At 54.5% G+C, this 20128-nt stretch overlaps 1 protein-coding gene across 2 annotated transcripts in view; it reads right to left on the bottom strand.

Annotated features, from left to right (window-relative positions):
• VANGL1 (VANGL planar cell polarity protein 1) overlaps nt 1–16060 on the bottom strand; it is a 51343-nt gene extending 35283 nt beyond the window's left edge. The window contains exons 1-3 of one of the 2 annotated variants that reach the window (XM_062192029.1): nt 15974–16060; nt 6644–6812; nt 2038–2316 (exon numbers count right to left, since the gene is read on the bottom strand). In XM_062192029.1, the coding sequence (XP_062048013.1) occupies nt 2038–2063 (26 nt within the window). In that variant the 5' untranslated portion in view covers nt 2064–2316; nt 6644–6812; nt 15974–16060. The remainder of the gene's footprint in view (nt 1–2037; nt 2317–6643; nt 6813–15973) is intronic. The other variant, XM_062192028.1, reaches the window with a different exon arrangement.
• Between the last annotated feature and the right edge of the window lie 4068 nt (nt 16061–20128).

Here is a 20128-nt window from a genome sequence, read left to right as displayed (position 1 = left end):
GGGCTGGGCCAGACTGAAGCCAGGAGCTAGGAACCCCATCCTGGCCTCCCACATGGGTGGCAGGGACCCAAGTACTTGGGCCATCCTCTGCTGCCTTCCCAGATGTATTAGCAGGAAGCTGGATTGGAAGTGGGAGCAGCTGGGACTCAACCCAACACTCTGATATGTGATGCCAAACGCCAGCACTGCAGGTGACAGCTTAACCTGCTGCACCACAATGCCTGGGGCTTTTTAAAATCAGGACAACACTGCAGAATATCTAAGTGTCGGTCTGGCCAAAAAAAAAAAAAAAAAAAAAAAAATCTGGGACACACTGTCACCCTAAACCTTCAGACAAGAAGAGAAGAAAGGAAATTCTAAACCAGTCCAGAGATTCATTTACTTCTTATTCTCACAATTCAAAATGAAAAGTCATTCCCACAAGTTCCAGCTGAGCTAGCCAAGGAAACAAACAAAACCAGGACAGATGACAGCAAGAGGTGTGAGGATGTGTCTTTGTGGGGGTTTCCGATCTCCTAAGCAAAGCCGCCTGGGGCATCACTTTAATCCCATGCACCTTCTGGGTGGTCTTCCAGGGTGACTGGAGGACAGCCTGCTATGGATCAATCAGAAAACTACAAAAGGAAACAGTTTGCATGGACTGGTCAATAACCCTTGTAGATGGAAACTGACACTCCCACCTGCAGCTGGGAGGGAACCCCGAGGCCCCACCAAAGAAGCCCCTTATTGTCAGCAGTCATTAAGTTCCCTCGGCCTCTTGGCCCCCAAAGACCACCATGACATCAGTCCTCCTCCACCACTCGCCCTCCTTTGAAAAGTTGCGGACAGGAGTGAAGAAGCATTGCACACGCAGATTTCGGAGACAAACAGATCTCCTAGATGTGTGACTCTGCACAGGCCATTCAGTCTCCTTATGTGTGAAATATCATGTGCGTGATGTGCTCAGTGCAGGCGCGTGGGCTAAGTGCTCAGTGCTCAGTAGCTGTTACCACTATCCCTGCTATTAGCACTTGCCCATGGCACAGCACTGTCAAACTTCTACCTTACCAATACCTCCTTAGGATCAGCACTGGTTAATTACTTCAAAGAGCCAAGAGGCTAAGCTACCACGGCTGCAGATAACCTCCAGTGACACCAGCTCTGTCCCTAGAGCCTCACTTATCACTCCAACTCATCGCTAAGTTAGAATGTAGAAACAGATGCAATCTGGTCAGCCTAGGTGTTTTGTTTTAAACAGACAACTAGGGAAAGAGCCCACAGACAGAGAACTGTTCTGTTTACCCACAGATGTGCCCAGCAACACCAACTGCCTGCTCCAATGCATGAGACACTGAGCAAAGCGCCTCCCTAGACTCACTTCACTCAATCCTAACAACAACCCTAAAGGGTCAATAGTGTTTTCCCATTTTACAAATGGGGAAACCGAGGTTCGCAGAGTTTCTATGACTTTCCAAAGTTACAGTAAATGGCAGAGCAGGATCTGAATCCAAGTCTGGAGATATGATCTCCATTCCAGACCACTATGCTGCATGTGCTATTCTGAAAAGCAACTGGAATATCAGATGGCAGAAGTACTCCTGATGCTGGTCTTCACATCCTTACACTGGACAAACTAGCAGAGCTACGAGGCATTTCTCTGAAGCTACTGGGAAGAGGAACAGCTGGACTGTGACCTTAGATGGCCCTGGGCTGTGTGCCCACAAGCCCTTCAAAAGCCACCCATTGGGAGGAGCAATCCCCATGTGTGGGAGAGACAGGTGAAGTCTAGGATGACCGCTCCACCCCCAGACCCACCATGGCCAGCGGGGCCAGGGCCCCCTTTCCATCTTCTGTTTCCACTCTCCCCAAGTACAGTCATAGCCATTTCTCTCCAGGCCATCAGCCAGGTCCCATGCTCCCCTAACCCACCCATCTATCCACTGGTCCCATGGGGCAGATCCTATGACAGCACAAATTCCAGTGGAAATCAAAATTCCTTCACTGAGAGCCAATGCCCGGAGCCCGAACAGGGCACCCCGCTGTGTGCAGAGAAACCACCTGGCCTGCAGATCCACTAGATCCATGCTCCAAGAATGCGTCTGCAAGAGAGACACCGGGAGCCTCTCTTCTTCACCAGTAGCCCAGGGGACCCGGATGTTGGTGGCACAGGAAGCTTTCTCCAGGACTTTCTGACCCAGTGCTCCCGGGGAGGGGTCTGATGGAAGGACCGCTTAGAAGTCTGCCTTTGCATGAGACGCCCTGGACACAGCAGCGACTCAGGAATGGGACTCTGAAGTTCACGTTCAGCTGTTCGATGTTGCAATGCACAGTGCTTCTCTGTTAAGAGAGAAATAAGTGGATGCAGTTGGGAGAATGGCTCTGGGCAGCATGGACAACAGTGACTGAGGGATGCCCAGAGCTGACACCTGCCCTTCCACCCGCTGTCAGGGGAGAGGCAGGTGGAAAGCCCATCCTCCTGACTCACACCAGCTGGGGGCACTGCTCTGTGCACTGGTCCTGTCATCAAGACCCGACATGCAAGCCTGGAGTTGTGGCGTAGCTGATAAAGCCCCCACCTGCAACACTGGCATGCTATGCGTGCACCAGTTTGTGTCATTTCTGATCCAGCTCCCTGCTAATGGCCTGGGAAGGGAAGGGAAGATGGCCCTGTGTTTTGTCCTCTCCATGCGGGAGATCCCAATGAAGCTCCCAGCTCCTGGCTTCAGCCTGGCTGTTGCTGCCACCCGGGGAGTGAACCGGCAGATGGAATATCCCTCTCTCTCTCTCACTGTTTCTCCCTCTCTCTGTGTAACTCTTTCATATAAATAAATAAATAAATATATATATATATATATTTTATTTTTGACAGGCAGAGTGGACAGTGAGAGAGAGACAGAGAGAAAGGTCTTCCTTTTGCCGTTGGTTCACCCTCCAATGGCCGCCACGGTAGCGCGCTGCGGCCGGCACACCGCGCTGATCCAATGGCAGGAGCCAGGTGCTTCTCCTGGTCTCCCATGGGGTGCAGGGCCCAAGGACTTGGGCCATCCTCCACTGCACTCCCTGGCCACAGCAGAGAGCTGGCCTGGAAGAGGGGCAACCGGGACAGGATCGGTGCCCCGACCGGGACTAGAACCCGGTGTGCCGGCGCCGCAAGGCGGAGGATTAGCCTAGTGAGCCGCAGCGCCGGCCTAAATAAATATTTTTAAAAAGACCTGACATGTAGCTTTTATAGAAATTACTGGTCCTGAATTACTGCTCTGGGAAGACCTCGGAGCCAAGCCAGGACTTCACACTGATATCCCACAACACTGCCGTTCAGGGCTCGCCAGCGTGCAGCACTACGAGTGGCATGTGGCCACCTCGCTGCACTGTGTGTGCACCCAGACGCTCAACCCTGTGGCTCCGGAGGCTGTAACTTGCAGAGGGGTCCCATGGATGAGACCAGCCGTGCACATGGCCAATCTGGACACAGGAGAACAGGGAAGGAACAGGCTGCAAACCACTGGCACGGGAGTTAAAAGCCCACGCACAGCGACATGGGTGTGATCTGGATGACCCGTGCGCCTCTGCTTGGCAGCTGGCTCAGTCCGTGCGATCTTGCTATCTTTATCTCTGAATCTGCCCATCTGTTAAGTACATCGGTACATGTGCAATTTGTGCACGCAGAGATACGTGTATTTGCGCATGTGTGCAGGGGGGTGGCGAAAGCAAGCATCATTGTGCAGGAGTGTGCGGGTGTGTGTGTGTGTGTATGTGTGTAAGTGCAGCAGTGTAAGCCACCATGGAGCCGCACCCTGGGGCTGCTGTGAACACCCATCCCCCTCCTCGCAGCCAGGATCCCTGTGATTCCCACAGTGCTGCCGGTTCCAGCCAGCATTTCCTGGGAAGACTGTTGAGTCCTGTTTCTGCTGCTGGTCTATTTCTATTTGGGGAAAGCTGGCCCCACCGGTTACTCCTCCCTTTCCTTCTCTGCCACCACCCACTACCTGTCCTTTCTCTGCCCTGCTGGGGCCTGGCTGGCTGCTCCCTCTCCACCCTGGCTGTGGTGGGGAGTCTGGGAGCAGGGCCCACTGATGCCGAAGCAGCCTCCATGGCCCAGGCTGCCCCTTTTTTTGGACAATGCTCATTTTTAGCACACTGTTCCCAGGGGGACCCTTCATTTCTCTTTCAAAAGGGGCATTTCCCTTCCAAAGAGCAACAAGTCTGGTCTGAAACCTGAGCAGAGCACCTTGGCACTAACTTCAGGCCAACAGCATCGCCTCTGCGTGCCTCAGTTTCATTGCCTGTAAAATGGGGCTACCACCTCCACTCCAGCCCTGCTGTGAGGATGAAAGGGAACGGCCAGGAGAGGCCTAAAAGGCACCCAGGAAGTGGTCATTAACACTCCTGGCAGCTGTAGTCATTAAATCAGGAAACGTGCACACCGAACACAAAGGTCAGGCGAGGGCGGCTGGAGTGCGCACCACTTTCCCAGCAAGTTCACCTGATGCCCTCTGGAGACTGCAGGCGTCGAGAACCAGGCCACTGACCTCCTGGCGTGAAAAGAGTCACCTGCCGCCTGCCTGGACGCCGGCCAGCCCTCAGGATGATCACCGTGTCATCCGGCGTATCAAGTTTGGTGCCCTTTGTTATTCGGGCGCACTAACATCTCCCAAAGCCAGTCCCCCTGCCTCTTTCCTACACTCCCATTCAAATCCCCGAGCAGGGCAGCTTTCCCCAGGACCCTCCTGGGGCAGCAGGCCCTTGGCTGGGTCAGAGGCCGGCTCCCAGGCCCTGCACAAATGCTGCTGGAGCGTTCTTCCCTCCTCGGCAAACCCTGTCTACAGATTACAACTACGCCCACCTCTGCCTTCAGACTCACCTGTGGGCAATGACGTCCTTTCTAAAGAACTCACAGAACGTGCCCACCGATGGGCGCCTCATGCTCAGATCCCCTCACTCAGAGCTCTGGAACATTCCTGGAATAACTGATTTAGCGTCACAGCCTGTGTTAACATGTGCCAACTGCTTCCCACACAGGTCCTAGAAGGCGCTAGGAGCTCTGCACTGTGTTTTAATGCGAAGTCAGAGCCTCTTAAAATGACCCCAGGAGCCCTCGGAGGCCTGAGGCAGCAGCAGGGCCTGGCACAGGCTGCCCTGGGCAGGCAGGGCCTGAGAGGCGGCTCTAGCTCGAGATCCTGCAGGCCTCCCTCTCTTCACTGAGCACCAGCATGGCCCAGGCCCTGTGCTGTGCAAGACGGAGGCCTCCCACGCTGGCCTGGGAACTGCTTTCCCAGGGAGGTCCACAGGTTGACTGTGGTCAAACAGCCGTTTCTAGCATTTTCCAAGGCATTGGGTGTGTGCACTTGCGGGCTGAGTCTGTGCTGACTCCCCCAGGCTTGGGCTCTGGCCTGGGATTCAAGGTCCCCCCAGCAGCACCCTCACCTGAGCGCCTCCTCTTTCTCTCCCTGGTTGTAGGGGCTCATCTGGGATCCAACACAAGCTCACTGACTGCCTTCCTCCCGGTTTTTATGACTTTATGAACAAGATTTGGTATTCTGCATTTAGAGGCAGCCATGGTCCCTATGCAAACATGCACCTTACTGTGTACAGGAGTAGCTGTTATAAAGGCACCGGGTCTCCAATCTCGTTTTTGTAACAAGGGCTCATCAACACTTTCTCGTGTCATTACGTGTCTTTGAGAATTTTTTTCTTTACATCTCTCATTCCATTTTTTTAGGAAATTACAGAATATACATCTGTAAAAACCTTAGCCAGGTGTCACCATCCAGGGCTGAGCTCCTGCCCAGAAGACCCAGCCTGGCACTTGGGGTCCCGTTTCCAGATCTCCTGCTATGCATGGGCGTCCAACTAGTTACCCACATCTGCAGTGAACTTTTGCAAAACAAACCCCCCTCCCCCCAGCCGCCACTGCTGTCCCCGTGCCTGGGGAGGGGCTGTGATGACAAGTGGGTCTTCTCTGCGGACAAGGGGAGATGCCAAGGCTGCTGGTGAGTGACCCCCTGCTGTGTACCAAATGGCTCTGTTAACTAGTCCATTCAATCTTCAACCATCCGCAAGGAGGGGACTTCTGTACCCACTTCACAGATGAAGAAATCAGGCAGGCACACCAGTCGCCTGCCACCTACCACCCCTTCTTTCTTTACGCACTGATTGGCTCTTCTCAGCACAGCAGGCCCTCTGCACACTGGCGCACACCTGCTCCTTCCGGTTACCTTTGCCCAGAAGAGCATTTGCAAAACGCAGACTTGTTCCCTTGGTAGACAAGTCTGGGAGAAACAGGCGCCAGGCCAACTCCTCCAATCCCCCAGGCCCTGTGTGAGACTCACTGCAGATTCGTAAGGGACAGCCAGAATCAGCTGCTCCAGGTGAAAAGTAGCAAATTAACATTCTTTTCAAAGCTTTGAGAGAACTGACTTAGAAAGGAAGAGCCATTTCCACTGCGGGGAGCTTTCCTCTAAAACCAATTGTGAGAAATGACCGCCATCAGCACTAAGGGGGGCTATAAAAGGTGAACTGGTCCTGTAGGCTCCTCCCACGCAGGCTCCAGGCTCTCAGGGCTTCTTCCCCTCTCCAGCCCCACCAGCCCCAGGTCACTGTTTGAAAAGTGACTCCAGAAACCCCCAGCGGCCTGCAGGCTTCCCCAGGAGGAACAGTGACATACCCCTGTCTGTGAGATTTTTTCGAATGACTGGAATAGTAAGAATATCCAGAATAAGTGGATTCGGTATCCATAGCAATGCAGAGCCGGCTCTTGATGAGGAAGCAGGTAGAGAATCACACCTGGCGGAGTCTGAAGTCGGAGGCCAGCCACTCTTCAATAGCAGTAAGTTCTGGGGAGAGGGAGAAAGACAGATGTGAGTCTCCGCAGTCAGACTTGGTGGGGCTGTGAGAGAGAGCAACCTGCTCCTCTCTGGGTCAGGTGATCAAAAGTCAAGTGCTGCATTCTTAATTTTTTTTTTGACAGGCAGAGTGGTTAGTGAGTGAGAGAGACAGAGAGAAAGGTCTTCCTTTTTGCCATTGGTTCACCCTCCAATGGTCGCTGCGGCCGGCACATCGCACTGATCCGAAGCCAGGAGCCAGGTGCTTCTCCTGGTCTCCCATGCGGGTGCAGGACCCAAGCACTTGGGCCATCCTCCACTGCCTTCCCGGGCCATAGCAGAGAGCTGGCCTGGAAGAGGGGCAACTGGGATAGAATCCGGCGCCCCAACCGGGACTAGCTGCATTCTAAATCCTCCACCCAGGCAGCAACAGGATTCCTGGGATGGGGTGGGGGGAGGGGACAGCACAGGTGCCCAGAGAGCAGAATCCCATTAAAGGGGCCCACCTGCTGCACACAGCCTCACTCTCCCTGGAGCTGGCCACTGGGCCGTGTGTCCCACACCAACCCCGCCATGCGGTGCCCAGCCCCCGCTGCCAGTTTGCTGGTCACGTCTAAACACCACGCAGCGAAGTAGCTTTTAAGGGATTTGGTCTTTAAAAAGAAAAATGATTATAACCACATCATCTAAAATAATAAAAAGCTAGAAATCATCTTAATACCCCCCCACACACACACACACAAAGGAACAGGCAAAGAAACACGGTTCATTCATCGAAAGCAATATCAGGTCTCTGTCGCCGGTGCTAATGATAACGAACAGAAGCACTTGTGCTGTAACAATAAATAACAGTAAACTTAAAAAGCAAGATCCAGGCTCACAGAGACACACTGAATCTACATGACATTTGGAATCACAGAAAATTGCTTATGGCAGGACAAGGAGCAAAAGGAGACACCAGAGAATGCAAGCAGGTGACTCGCCTGTTGCAAGCTCCCGGTCTTTCCCTGCATTGTCATAGGTTATTGCTTTGCAATGAACTCAGCTGGCAACCTTTCCAAGGACATTCCTGAACTCCCCCAACCTAAGCCTTTAACTTCTAGAAACCGAGATCCACCAGTTCCGCCCCTCCCTGGATCCTGGTCTCAGAGCCCCCCCACCCCCCACCCCTCTCTGCACGGCAGGGGTCCTGCTTCCAGCCCCCTTCCAGCTGAAACTGCAAACAGCACCAGGGAGTGAAGTGTGAAGAAAACACAAAGGGGCTGTAAATGCCTTCCTTACCCCCCGCCAGGAGGCGGCCAGGCTTCCAGACTCCGGCAACAATGCGCCAGAGGGCAGGAATCGGGCCAGCCAGTCACCACCCACCCTCACAGCCCCAGAGCCTCAAAGGCCCCGGGCCCATTCACTCTGAAAGTAAGAGGCCTTCACAGCCAAGGTCTGCCACCCAGGGCGTGTCCCCGAGGTCCTGACTCAGCACGCCACTTCCCTGCCAACAAGAGCCCAAGTGCAGCCACTGTCCACACAACCTGGAATAAGGTACTAACTTTTTCCTTTTTTTCTTTTTTCTTTTTTTTTTTTTAAAGATTTTATTTATTTGAAAGGTAGAGTTCCAGAAAGAGAGAGAGAGGCAAGGAAACACAGACATCTGTTGGTTCCTTCCCCAAATGGCTGCAGAGGCTGGGGCTGGGTCAGGCCAAAGCCGGGAACCTGGAACTCCATCCAGCCTAAGCACCTGGGTCATTTTCAACTGCTTTTCCCAGGAGCATCAGCAGGGAGCTGGATCAGAAGCAGAGCATCGGGGACTTGAGCCAGTGCCCATATGGGATGCGGGGATCACAGACAGCAGCTTAACCTGCTTTGCCACAGCACTGGTGCCACGGCGCTTGCCTTCTTAAATTCCCTCCTCCGTCTGCCTCTGTTAAATGGGCACACATCACAGGGTTGCTGTAAAGAAGCAGATAGCGCATCCCGAGCCAGGTTCCCATTCTAGACCTGACTCACTTCCCAGCTGTGGGACCTCAGCCATGCTATTAGAACTCTTTGAACGTCCATCTGTGAAACACAATTGGCAAGAGTGCCGTGTCGGCCCAGCGGGCTAAAGGCTGTGACAGTAGCCAGCACAGGCTCCAGAGGCGCTGGGTGAATGAAAGCTGGTATGGCCATCCACACCCCTGACACCGGTTCCCAAAGCCCCGTGATGGCCTGGTCTTTCTCAGCGGGAGAGGACTTTTGGACAGGAGCATGGCAGTCCGCCAGCAACGGCGCCCGCCTTCCCCGTGTGAGGCTCGCCTGCTGTCAGCACACGTGGGCTGGCCCCTCCATCCACCACTTACTCACCAACAGTGACCAGGGCAAGGCAACGTGTCCTTGGGCAGTGCCTCCTTGGGGTCTCCGTTTTCTGACCCACGAAAAGGAACTATGGCAGCCTACTTGGCAGGGAGCAGATGGGAAGGTTCAGTGTGAAAACACACAGAGAGGTTGTTTTTAAGAAAAAGTTTGGCCTCTGCAGTACCCCCCCCCCACTTTCCTAGAAGGCCTGGAGGGCTGGATCACCGTGGTCCTCCCTCCCCAGTCTCCCACCGTTCTCCGGGTTCTGGCAATTGCAGTTTGCTTTCAGGTTTCATTGCTCTCTGGGCTGGGCTGCTTCCTCCACCCCTCCTGACCGGCAGATGCCAGCCCCCGCCAGCCAGCCCCGTCCCACCTGCCTCTCCCTGTCTAACCACAGATGCTAACGGCAGCCCCATCTGCCCAGGAAATGGCTCATGCACCCTTCCAGACTCCTACATCTTTTTCGGCTTCCCAGCCCAGAACTCTCCATCAGCCGTTCCATCCAGAACGCGATCTCACGCTAAATGCTGCTGGGGTCGCAGGCAGGCGGCCCCAGCCCCCCCAGAGCTGGGCTGACCCTAACGTGGCCTCCAGGGGAAGAGGCCCCCCTCCTGAGCTTCTATGCTCTCTGCCCCCTATAAAATAAGGTCATGTTAATATTATCTCTTCCTGGTGCTGTTGTGAGGATTAAATGAGACTCCTGACATGAAGTCCGGGCAGGTGGTGACCCACATTTCATCCCCTGCCCCCTGGGCCAGAGGGTGTCACTCTGTGTCATCCTGGAAACTTTGACCATCCATTAAGGCCATGTCCCTCAAAGGAAACCAGTGATCCCCACTGGTCCTTGCACCACCAATGCCCCTGTCCAGTTCCTCTCCCACAATGCCCGATGTGACTCAGCCCACGCCCTCCATCCTCAACACCCCACTGACACACCAAAGCTGGCCAGAGGTAGTTGTGAGCCAAATTCCAAAGATCACATCCCTGTCTCCCCTCCAGCCCAGGATCCACTCACGCACGGCGGTGTATACCCAGCAGCTCCGCGAGTCCCTGCCCCACAGCACTAGGGTACCACTGCTGGCTGCCTCTAACACCGCATGCCCGCGCCTGACATTCAACACTCACCCCGCTAGTCTCGTCCACCCCCGGGGTGACCATGGTTTAAGCTCCCCGGAGGCTGGCGGTCGGTACAATGCCCAGCCCTGAGAGACTCTGACCACTGTAGGTGACCAGCGAACACTTACTGAGACCCAAATCCCCAGTGTACATTGCCTACTCACACACCTCTTGCTCCCGCTGGGAGGATCAGCACCTCCCTGCCCACCTCTGGATGTCCTGGCCCATTCTTTGCTGTGCTGCAGCGATGCTATCAACCTGCTGCAGGCGCCTCCCCCGTGCCAGTTTCTATATTCCCTCTCCCCCTGCACCATCACTGAGCTCTGCCTGTCCCAGAGGTAGCTCCCCTCACTCTCCCAGTTCCCAGTCACCTTCTCCCTCCGCTGCGTGACACTGCCTCCAGGTTTCCTCCCTTCTCTTAGCTGCATGGAGCTCAGGCCTCTTCTGAGTCAGAGCGTGTCTCCCACGCCTATCTTATCCAAGATCTGAGCCAGTAGGAAAGAGAAGCAATAGGAGGCAAAGGGACTCGTTTTAAAGGATGGTTTGAGCCCAGGTAAGAACTCCTGTGGAAGTAACAGACAGCACGTCCAGAAGTTCACCACTGCAGTGATCACTTATGAGCTACTTCCCCTGCATGCCCGAGAAACTCACAGAACTCCTGATAAGGTCCTAAGGGCTGCCTTATCAGGAAAGCAATAAAGTCCTGAAAAGAAATCAAGTTCCTGGAGTAATTAACTGATAGGCTGCTGCCCTGGCCTGAGCGGGATGCAGTCACACAGGCATAGAGATGGAGCTCAGAATCTGGAACTCACTCCATCACACGAAGCCCCGCCATGACCCTGCCGTGCTACCGCAGGCTGGCCAGCAGCCAGGACGGCCTTGGAGATTACAATGCAGATGCCGCTGGCTTCCCTGCTTCAAACCCTCCCCTGGTGTCCTTGCTGCACTTTGAATGAAACACAGAGGCTCCCCCCCCCCACTCCCCCCCCCCTCCGGCTCCCTCTTGCTTCTCAAGGTGTACGGCTCTGCCAGGGCGCGCATGTACCAGGGCAGCTGCTGGCCCTCGCCCCTCCAGTGACCTCTCTCGCCCCTTTGCCTTTCTAGACCCTGCAGCCTGGAGCGGCCCTGCCCAGCACCCCGTGCACTTGCTATCATACTTTCCAGTTCTACACTGATGTGCCCGTTTACGGCACAGCTGGCTCCTGGACACAGTGCCAGCTCCAGGAGGGCAGGGCCACTTTTCTTGCCCTGTTTCTCCAGTGCCAGGACCAGGATGGGCTCCCAATAATTATCTGTTGAATGAAGGGTTGGCTGGCATAGATTCACCACAGAAGAAACTTCAGGGATGACCTACTTTAAATCCTTAGTCTTTCAGGCGAAAAAAGAGACCTGAGTGGCCCTTTGGCCACTGCCCCTTCCTCCATCACTGTCACTAGCCCCTTAAAAGCTGCAGCACCGCTTGGGTGGGGGCTGGAGGCAAACACTGGGACAAGGTCAGAGCTCCCCAAAGCTCACTGCATGAGAGCGAAGAGACATGTGTGCAGGCTACTCTATCCCGAGTGGTGGCGGCATCATAGATTCAAATGTCATAAAGAACCTCCTTTGTCAACCTTTATTAAAAGCCAAGGGCAGAGCAGCAGCCTCAAATAAAATCCTCCCCTGAAGTCCCGTTTACTCATATAATATATCAGACTACTACTACCTAAATGGAAAACACGGCGCTAAGAAAATCATATGAGAGAAATAATACATTCTGGTAATGACAGTGGTCAATACACGCAAATCCTGCCGAAAAGGGAAATGATAAAAGCATCAACAGTTCTGCTCAGAGCTATTGAAAGGAGCTCTGGTTTGGGGGTGGCAAAGACGCCCCCTGAATTTGAGGAGCCATTTGTCCCCCTGCAGTGGACACATTTCCAAGGGAGTGTGGCACGTGGTGCGCTGGTGTCTCTGTACATCAGGGAGGCTCCTGTGAGTACTGAGCTTCATCACCTTCAGAACTCTAAGGAGTTCAGTCCACTAATGATTCCTGACACCTCTTGCAGCTGACATGTTTCTCTAGACACATATCTTAATTAGACGGTACTCAAGAAGGCACGGCTACTGGAGGAATTTTGTTGAGGGTCTACTTTCCCTACAGCGAGAAAGGGCAGTGAGCCCAGGTCCTAGAATTAAGACCATTCACATCCTGGCTACTGTCCCTAGCAGTTGTGTTGTTCAACATCTCTGTGCCTCAGTTTCCATAGCTGGAATGACAGAATTACATTTCACTCATGTGATGGTCCTGTGCTGGGTGCTGAACGAGAAAATTTAGACGCATTCAGAACAAAGCCTAGCGTGGGGTAAGCGCTCACAACTGTCAACTGTGATTATGACTTAGGTCAGCACCATTCCTCTGGTTAGGGAGGCTGTTTTTGCATGGGGTATGGCCCATGTCTCCTTTATACAATGTGCACTGACCTTACGCGCGCTGCACTGATCTATGCTAGCTCACCTGTAACAATTACCATCAGTCACTGCAGAGAAGTCATTTGGGAATTCCCATTCTGTGCCCTGCCGTCCTCCATTTCCCATTCCCCAGGGTAGAAGTGGATGCTGAGAAATGGACCAGAACACACGTGCCTCGGGGGTTCACCTGCAGGGCTGTGGGACTGCAAGGAGGGTATGCAAACCAGCTCCCCGAAGTGAGCGTCCACAGGGCTTGAGGCACGTGGCAAACCAATGACTCTCTCATTGCAATGGAGCTCTAACACATGAGCGATTCTGGGTCACTGGTCACAAAGAAGGAAAACGTCGGCCTCGCTTTACCTGCCTTGCCAATCAGTGCAGCCCACCTTCCCAGAATCTCTGTTCTTGGGCTCAGGATCCCTCACTGCCTGAAACCACTCCAGCAGCTGGGTCCAGATCTCTGAAGAGCTGGGAATGGTGAGCGTGTCTTGGTGTATGTTTGCTTTGGGGCAATGCCTTTGTCCCCTGCTAGATGTTTAAGCTTCAGGAAAAGAGATCTCATGAGCATTAACTTCCACTGCAAATCTGTGGTGCTGGGTTCAACTGAGTGCTGTCCACGAAATGGGATGCAGAAGGACACGCGTGGGGACAGACAACAGACCCTGCGGGCACCTTTCTCTTAAGGCTTTAGCAACATACTCCAGCTAGCACACCCTGGAAACACAGCTAACTCTGTCCACATTATGCAAAAGGGCACAATACCTTGTCCAAATCTCATGCCACAGCTGGTTTGTTGTACAGAGAAATGATGGCAGGCCCAGTCCAAGAGCTGCCTGATACCAAGTGCTTATTGTGTGTGAGGCTCTGTTCTAAGTCATCTGCCTAAAATATTCAAGTTCTCATAACAAGACCTTCAGGGAAATAAAATATGAATTTCGTGTTGCAGTTAAAGAAACTAAAGACACAAACCTGGTCAATGCTGGAGCTTGGAGAGCTGGCACTGTGGTACAGCAGGTTAAGCCGCCACCTGCAGCACCAGTCCCATCTAGCTCCCTGCTAATGCGCCTGGGAAAGCAGTGGAGGGTGGCCCAAGTGCTTGGGCTCCTGTACTGTGTGGGAGACCCAGATGAAGCTCCCAGCTCCTGGCTGTAGCCTGGCCCAGCCCTGGTCACTGCAGTCATCTGGGAGTGAACCAGTGGACAGAAGACCTCTCTCTGTCTCTGTCTCTCCTTCTCCCTCTGTATCCTTTCCAAATAAATAAATAAATCTTAAAAAGAAAAGAAAGTTGGAGGCAGGGCTTCAACTTTGAGAGACTAACTCCAGACCCTGTGTTCTCAGCTATGGGGGATTTACAGCACGATAGCAATTCCCAGAATTGTTTATTTACGTAGAGGAGGGCAGGCAACAATCATAAACTGCCCCCAAACTACACATAACCCTTCAGTGAATTTTGCAATGGGCTCAACATCCCAAGCATCTAATTCGTAGGAGCTCAAGGTCGAAAGGATTTAAAATAGAGTATGATGTGGGCCCATCCAGCCCAAATGGCCACGCAAGTCCAGGGCAGCCAGCAGCACGAGGTGTGTGTGTGTGTGTGTGTGTGTGTTGCAGGGATAAAGAGGGAGGAAACCTTCTTCACTCAACACTCATTCACTCTTCAGCAGACAAGTGTGATATGGAATTGTTGCTTGGTAAGGAAATTTTAAATTTCCTTTGTGGTTTCATCCTGTTGCTCAATACATAAGACAATAAAAACGCACAGCTTGGCAAGCAGCCTTTACAAATATGCCACTCTCGAAATTCTTCTCAGGCTTTCCCTAACAAACTGCAACAAAGCTGCAACCAAGTCATACTGAAAACACTCAAAGCGAGAGACACCAACCTTTCGGAGACGTTCCATGCCCACAGAGAGATGAAGTGTGACACTTCTTTGAACTGTCAAATAAAAGTTTCCTCCCACAAATCAAAGCCCCAACTGTATCACACTGATTTAACCCAACTCTAAAAACTCTAATTAGTGGTTACATAAAATGGCTAATTACGTCTCCCGGATTCAGACCGGTTTCTGCCATCTCACTTAAAGGGCCTGGGAGCTGTGTAATCACACAACCCACCCACTGGAAGGAAAATGCTAATTAGCCTTGTCGAGGGGGCGACCCAAGTTATAATATTTTTCAGCAGCCCTGTAAAATTTATAAACATGTCAGTGAACACACCAGATTCTTCCCAGCTTGCCAGCTTTCGGAAGAAGTGTCTAAAAATACATGCATTTCAAGCCCCAGCTCCCCCCCACACACACACACACAAAAGGGTTTTTAACAAAATGCACGTGCCAGCCGCACACTCATCACACCTCCTGCACGAGCAGCGGCAGGGGCTCCCGGCACCTCGGCGGCGTGGCCATGATACCTGCTTTGGAGCTGGGAAACCAGAGCGCCGGATTTTCTGGGCTCCTAGTCCCCGCCCACTCCTGCCGCCGCCGCCGATGCGTTTAAATTTTTATAAAGCTTCACACTTCTCCGCGCGCGTTGCTTGGGGGCAGTTCAAAGGCTGCGGGAGGCCAGGCGGTGGCGCGGGTGCCGAAGGCTGCCCCGGCGCGCCGAGACTGCCTCCAGCCAGGACACCTCGGGCGGAGTCGCCGGCCGCCGGCGCTCCACCTCGGCGTTTTTGAAAGTAAACTCCTACCTGCCTGTTGCGCTCTCCCAAGCGCACCCGGACTCGTCCCCCTCCCCCGGGCCTCCCGGGCCGGCTCAGGGCTGGGAGCGAGGTGTGAACACAAGCCAGCTCTGTCCCGGGGCCTGGCGAGGGGCCAGACGCGGTGGAGCCCCGCGGTGGGGTTGGGAACCACGGCGTGCGCCCGGCTCCGGGGAGCGCAGGGCACAGCCGCCCGGCCCCCGCCAGCCACCACCGATCCGGCTGCCCGGTGCCTCCACCAACGCCCGGCCACTCCCTGCCGGCCGGCCGGCCCGACACGCGCACCCCCAAAGGCGAGCCAGGGGGAAAAGGGGCGTCCGACGCGTGGGCTGGGAACCCCTGGAGCCGAGGGACTGGGGCGTGGCGGAGAGCGCGGGCAGGGGCAGGAGGGGCGCACCGCGCGGGGACGGCAGCGCAGTGGGGTCCCGGGAAGCTGGAGCCGGTGCGGTCCACAGGAGTCGCGGGGGCTCCTGGCCAGAGGCTGGAGGCCCGCGAGTCGGGATCTAGGTCCGGGGGGTGGGAGTGCGGCGGGAGCGCGGGGGGCGCTTCCCCGCGGGCGGTCTGCGAGGGGCCCCGGCGGGACTCACCTCCGCGCCGGCCGGCCGGGCTCCGCCGGCCCGCGGTCTCGGCTCACGGCGGCCCGGCTCCGCGGCCTGCGCTGGGCTGGGCTGCTGTAGAAGCAGAGCCCCGCCGCCGCCGCCGCCGCCGCCGCTGCACTGCTGCTTTCCGCTTCCTGTCCCGGCGCCGCCCCGCAGCCCGAGCCCAGCCCTGCGAGCCCGGCGCGGCTGCGAGCCAAGAGCTGCGAGCGCTGCCAGCCCCGCCGCGGGCCCGGCCCACCTGCAGCGGAGGGCGGGGCGGCCGCAGCCCCCTCCCCGCACTCAGACACTGGCAGAGGCGCGCGGTCACACCCGGTCACGGCGGACGGGGAACTGACCCCCCAGAGACACACACGCCCACCCACCCCACACACTCGCTCGCACCCGAACGCAGACTTGCTGCAGCAGCTTCCCCTCCTGGCACCCGCAACACATGGCAAACACGTGGTCAGGGATTGACACCCCCCCACACACCCCTCCCCAGCGCCCCAGCTCGCTTTCACCCTTCAGCTTATGCACACACACAATTACGCACAAAATACAATGGCGAGAGCCCCAGCCCAGATAGTCATACGGCTTAGGGATGGCCCTGGACCTATTCATTCTCTCCCCCCCACCCTACCCCCCGGGCCTGCCCTCACGTGCAACCCAGGAAATGGCCCGCGATAACCACATCCACCCACACCCCCACAAACCGCCACAGCCAGCCCTCCCTCCTCACCTAACAGAGCAGGTGCCCCCAAACCTTCCCCTGGCCTCCTAGAAACTGCTAGAAGAGCAAGTCTCTGAAGGCAGGTAGCCCAGGGGGGTGGTGCCACCTCAGCCAGGTCCCTCTCTCAGCCTTTGTGCCACACGGATGCTAATGTCCACCTTGCAGCATTGTGGGGCGATTATGGGTGGAGGCAGTGTCCAGTAGGCAAGAATACTTTGCAACTATTTTCATGAACATTTGCACTTCTCACAATGTACTTGTCTTGTGTTGCCAGGGTTACTGCCTTACGAGGACGCTCAAGTTGAGGATAGCTGATTTCCACTGCACCCAGCCACCAGGCTCCACTGCCTGTCCCCACCATCTGCCCGCCATCCCTCCACTTCCCAGCCGGCTCCAGGGGGCAGCAGGTCCAGAAATGGGGAGCTTTAGTAAAAAGCGACTCTTGTGTTTGAAAACCTAGCTAATGTCATCCGGGGGCTTCTAACTTGGGTCGTGACACCCCTGAACAACCCTGGTGTGATCCACACATTCTTGATGAGTTGTGGTGAAAAGTCATTATTTGTTCACTTTAGGTCATGACAGCCCGTTAGCTTACCATGTGACGCTTTCAGGGTAAGTCCAAAATAGGCTATTTACAAATAACAAGTGCCCCCGTACATGCCACGGGCCGGGCCGCTCATTTTTATCCAGGCTGAAGTGGGTGGTTGACTAGGGGAGCCCTGGGAAACTTGTCAGGTGCCTGCCCCGGCTCCAGGTGCCTGTCGTTCACCTGGTGCTCACCTGCAGCTGTGAGTGCTCACCTGCTTGGCTGGCATCAGAAATGAAGGGGGTGTCCTGGGCACCCTCTGCCATGGCTTTGTCTCACAAATCCATTTGTCCCGAACTCAACTGGGGAAGCCGGCGCTGCATATGAATGTCCTGCAGACTCCACAGGGCTCCGCATTCCAACAGCCTGTGCCGACCACGTTTCTCTCTCCTTCCCATTCTCACAGCTTTCCCAAACCCTGGAAGGCTACCCATTGAGTCTTCCTACAGCTGAAATGCCTCCTATCACGTGCAGCCTTCCCGCTTCTCCTGGGGTCTCCCCCCCCCCATGCCTTCTCAGAGCACTCTGCATTTTTGTGCTCACCTTCTCACTGTGGCCTTTGCCTCTCATCTCTTTAATAAAGCGCAAACGCCCTGTCCTCTTTATCTTCTGTGTTTTTTCTATCTCAGATCTTTCCCCACAGTAGTTGCTTTTAAAAAAAAAAATACTTAGCAAGGGCTGGCAGTGTGGCACCCTGAGCTAAGCTGCCACCTGCAATGCTGGCACCTCTCTGAGAGTCCCAGCTGTTTCACTTCTGATCCAGCTCCCTGCTGATGCAGTTGGAAAGCAGTAGAAGATGGCCCAAGTCCTGGGGCCCCTGCCACCCAAGTGGGAGACTCAGAGGAAGCTCTACTTCAGCCTGAACCAGCCCCGGCCAATGGGGCCATTTGGTGGAGGGAACCAGCGAATAGAAGATCTCGCTCGCTCTCTCTTCCCCTTCCTCCCTCTATTTTTCTCTCCCCCCCCCTTCAAATAAATAAATCTTTTAAAAAAATACTTAGCAAATGACTTGTCCTTGGGAAGTTAATAATCGAAGTAGGAAAGAATCTCATTGAAAAATCATGGCATATGCACATAAAGATAGTTAACAAGAAAAGAATGAGTTGAGTAAGAGGTGTCTGATCAACAAAGTAAATTGTACAAATCTGTGCTTTAAAGGGGACAGACTGGACCAGCGTTGTGGAGTAGCAGATGAAGCTGCCACTTGTGGTGCTGGCATCCCATATAGCCAGTGACTGGTTCGCATCCCTGCTCTTCCACTTCTGATCCAGCTCCTTGCTAACGGGCTGGATAAAGCAGCAAAAGATGGCCCAAGTGCCTGGGCCCTTGAATTCACGTGGGAGACCTAGAAGAAGCTCCCGGCTCCTGGCTATGACCTGGCTCGCCCTGGCCATTGCAGCCATTTGGAGAGTGAAGCAGCAGATGGAAGATATTCCTCTCTCTCTCTCTCTGCCTCTGCCTCTCTCTCTTTCTGTAACTCTGCCTTTCAGATTAATAAAATAAAAAATAAAATAAAATAAAAACTAAAAGGGGGGGATAGACTTTATAAATAGGAGACGCACCCCTATGCGCACTTAGATACTATTTACGTTTAGTTTACAGACAGTTCTAGTAACCCAATGCTCTGATTTCCAAGCCTACCATGGACTAGAAACACATTGAAAGAGAGCGGGAGGGGCCCTCAGGGAGACCGCAGGGACTGCAGAGGGGGCCACGGTAAGGAGTGCTTCCTTCTCCGGCACAGGCTTTTTCTTCGGCCAGCAGCACCTCCAGGAACTTGGCCACATCAAGGGCTCGCAGTGTGCACAGTGATGAGCTGAGGTGGTGAATGGTGACATGGATATCCCATCTACAGAGTGGTGATATGGGGCTGGCACTGTGGCGTAGCAGGTGAAGCCTCTGCCTGTGGCACTGGCATCCCATATGGGTGTTGGTTCATGTCCTGGCTGCTCCTCTTCCCATCCGGCTCCCTGATAATGCACCTGGGAAAGCTGTAGAAGATGGCCCAAGTCCTTGGGTCCCTGCACCCACATGGGAGACCCAGAAGAAGCTCCTGGCTCCTGGTTTCAAATTGGCTCAGCTCCTACTGTTATGGCCATTTGGGGAGCGAACCAATGGATGGAAGAGCTCTGTCTCTGTGTCTGTAACTCTACCTCTAAAATAAATAAATAAATCCTTTTTTTAAAGGTGCTGATCCTTTAAAGGGCCGTTTTCTCCAGATTTCCTGTTTATTGGCTAATAATGCCAGCAGTGCAGCGCCACAAGGTGGTTTTAAGGGGAGAGCCACAGGCATAGCTGGCCAGGGAAAGCTTCCCTAGGGAGGTTAAGTGTGTCGTCTCCTGAAGAGAAGAGACAAATGGAATAGAGGCCTAGCTGGAAGACCGGGTCTGACCCAGCCCCAGTGCTCCACACACACGTGCAGGACAAGCGGGCCAGTAGTACTTCTGTGGGGAATGTGGGCAAGGCAGTGGAGAGAGCATGCCCAGGGTAGACCAGAGTGGAGCAGAGGAGTCAGGATCAAGGTAAGGGCTTACGAGTCCGGCGCTGTGGTGTAGCAGGTAAAGCCGCCTCCTGCAGTGCGGCATCTCATATGGGTGCCAGTTTGAGTCCTGACTGCTCACTTCCAACCCAGCTTTCTGCTATGGCCTGGGAAAGCAGTAGAAGATGGCCCAAGTCCTTGGGCCCCTGCACTCACATGGGAGACCCAGAAGAAGCTCCTGGTTTCTGGCTTCAGATCAGCACAGCTCCGGCCGTTGAGGCCAATTGAAGGCCAACCAGCGGATGGAAGACCTCTCTCTCTCTCTGCCTCTCCTTCTCTTTCTGTGTAACTCTGACTTTCAAATAAATA

Source organism: Lepus europaeus, chromosome 5 (genome assembly GCF_033115175.1).
Source record: "Lepus europaeus isolate LE1 chromosome 5, mLepTim1.pri, whole genome shotgun sequence".
Classification (NCBI taxonomy): domain Eukaryota; kingdom Metazoa; phylum Chordata; class Mammalia; order Lagomorpha; family Leporidae; genus Lepus; species Lepus europaeus.
The sequence above is the reverse complement of the archived record's forward strand: the minus strand, read 5'-3'. Positions and strand labels throughout refer to the sequence as shown.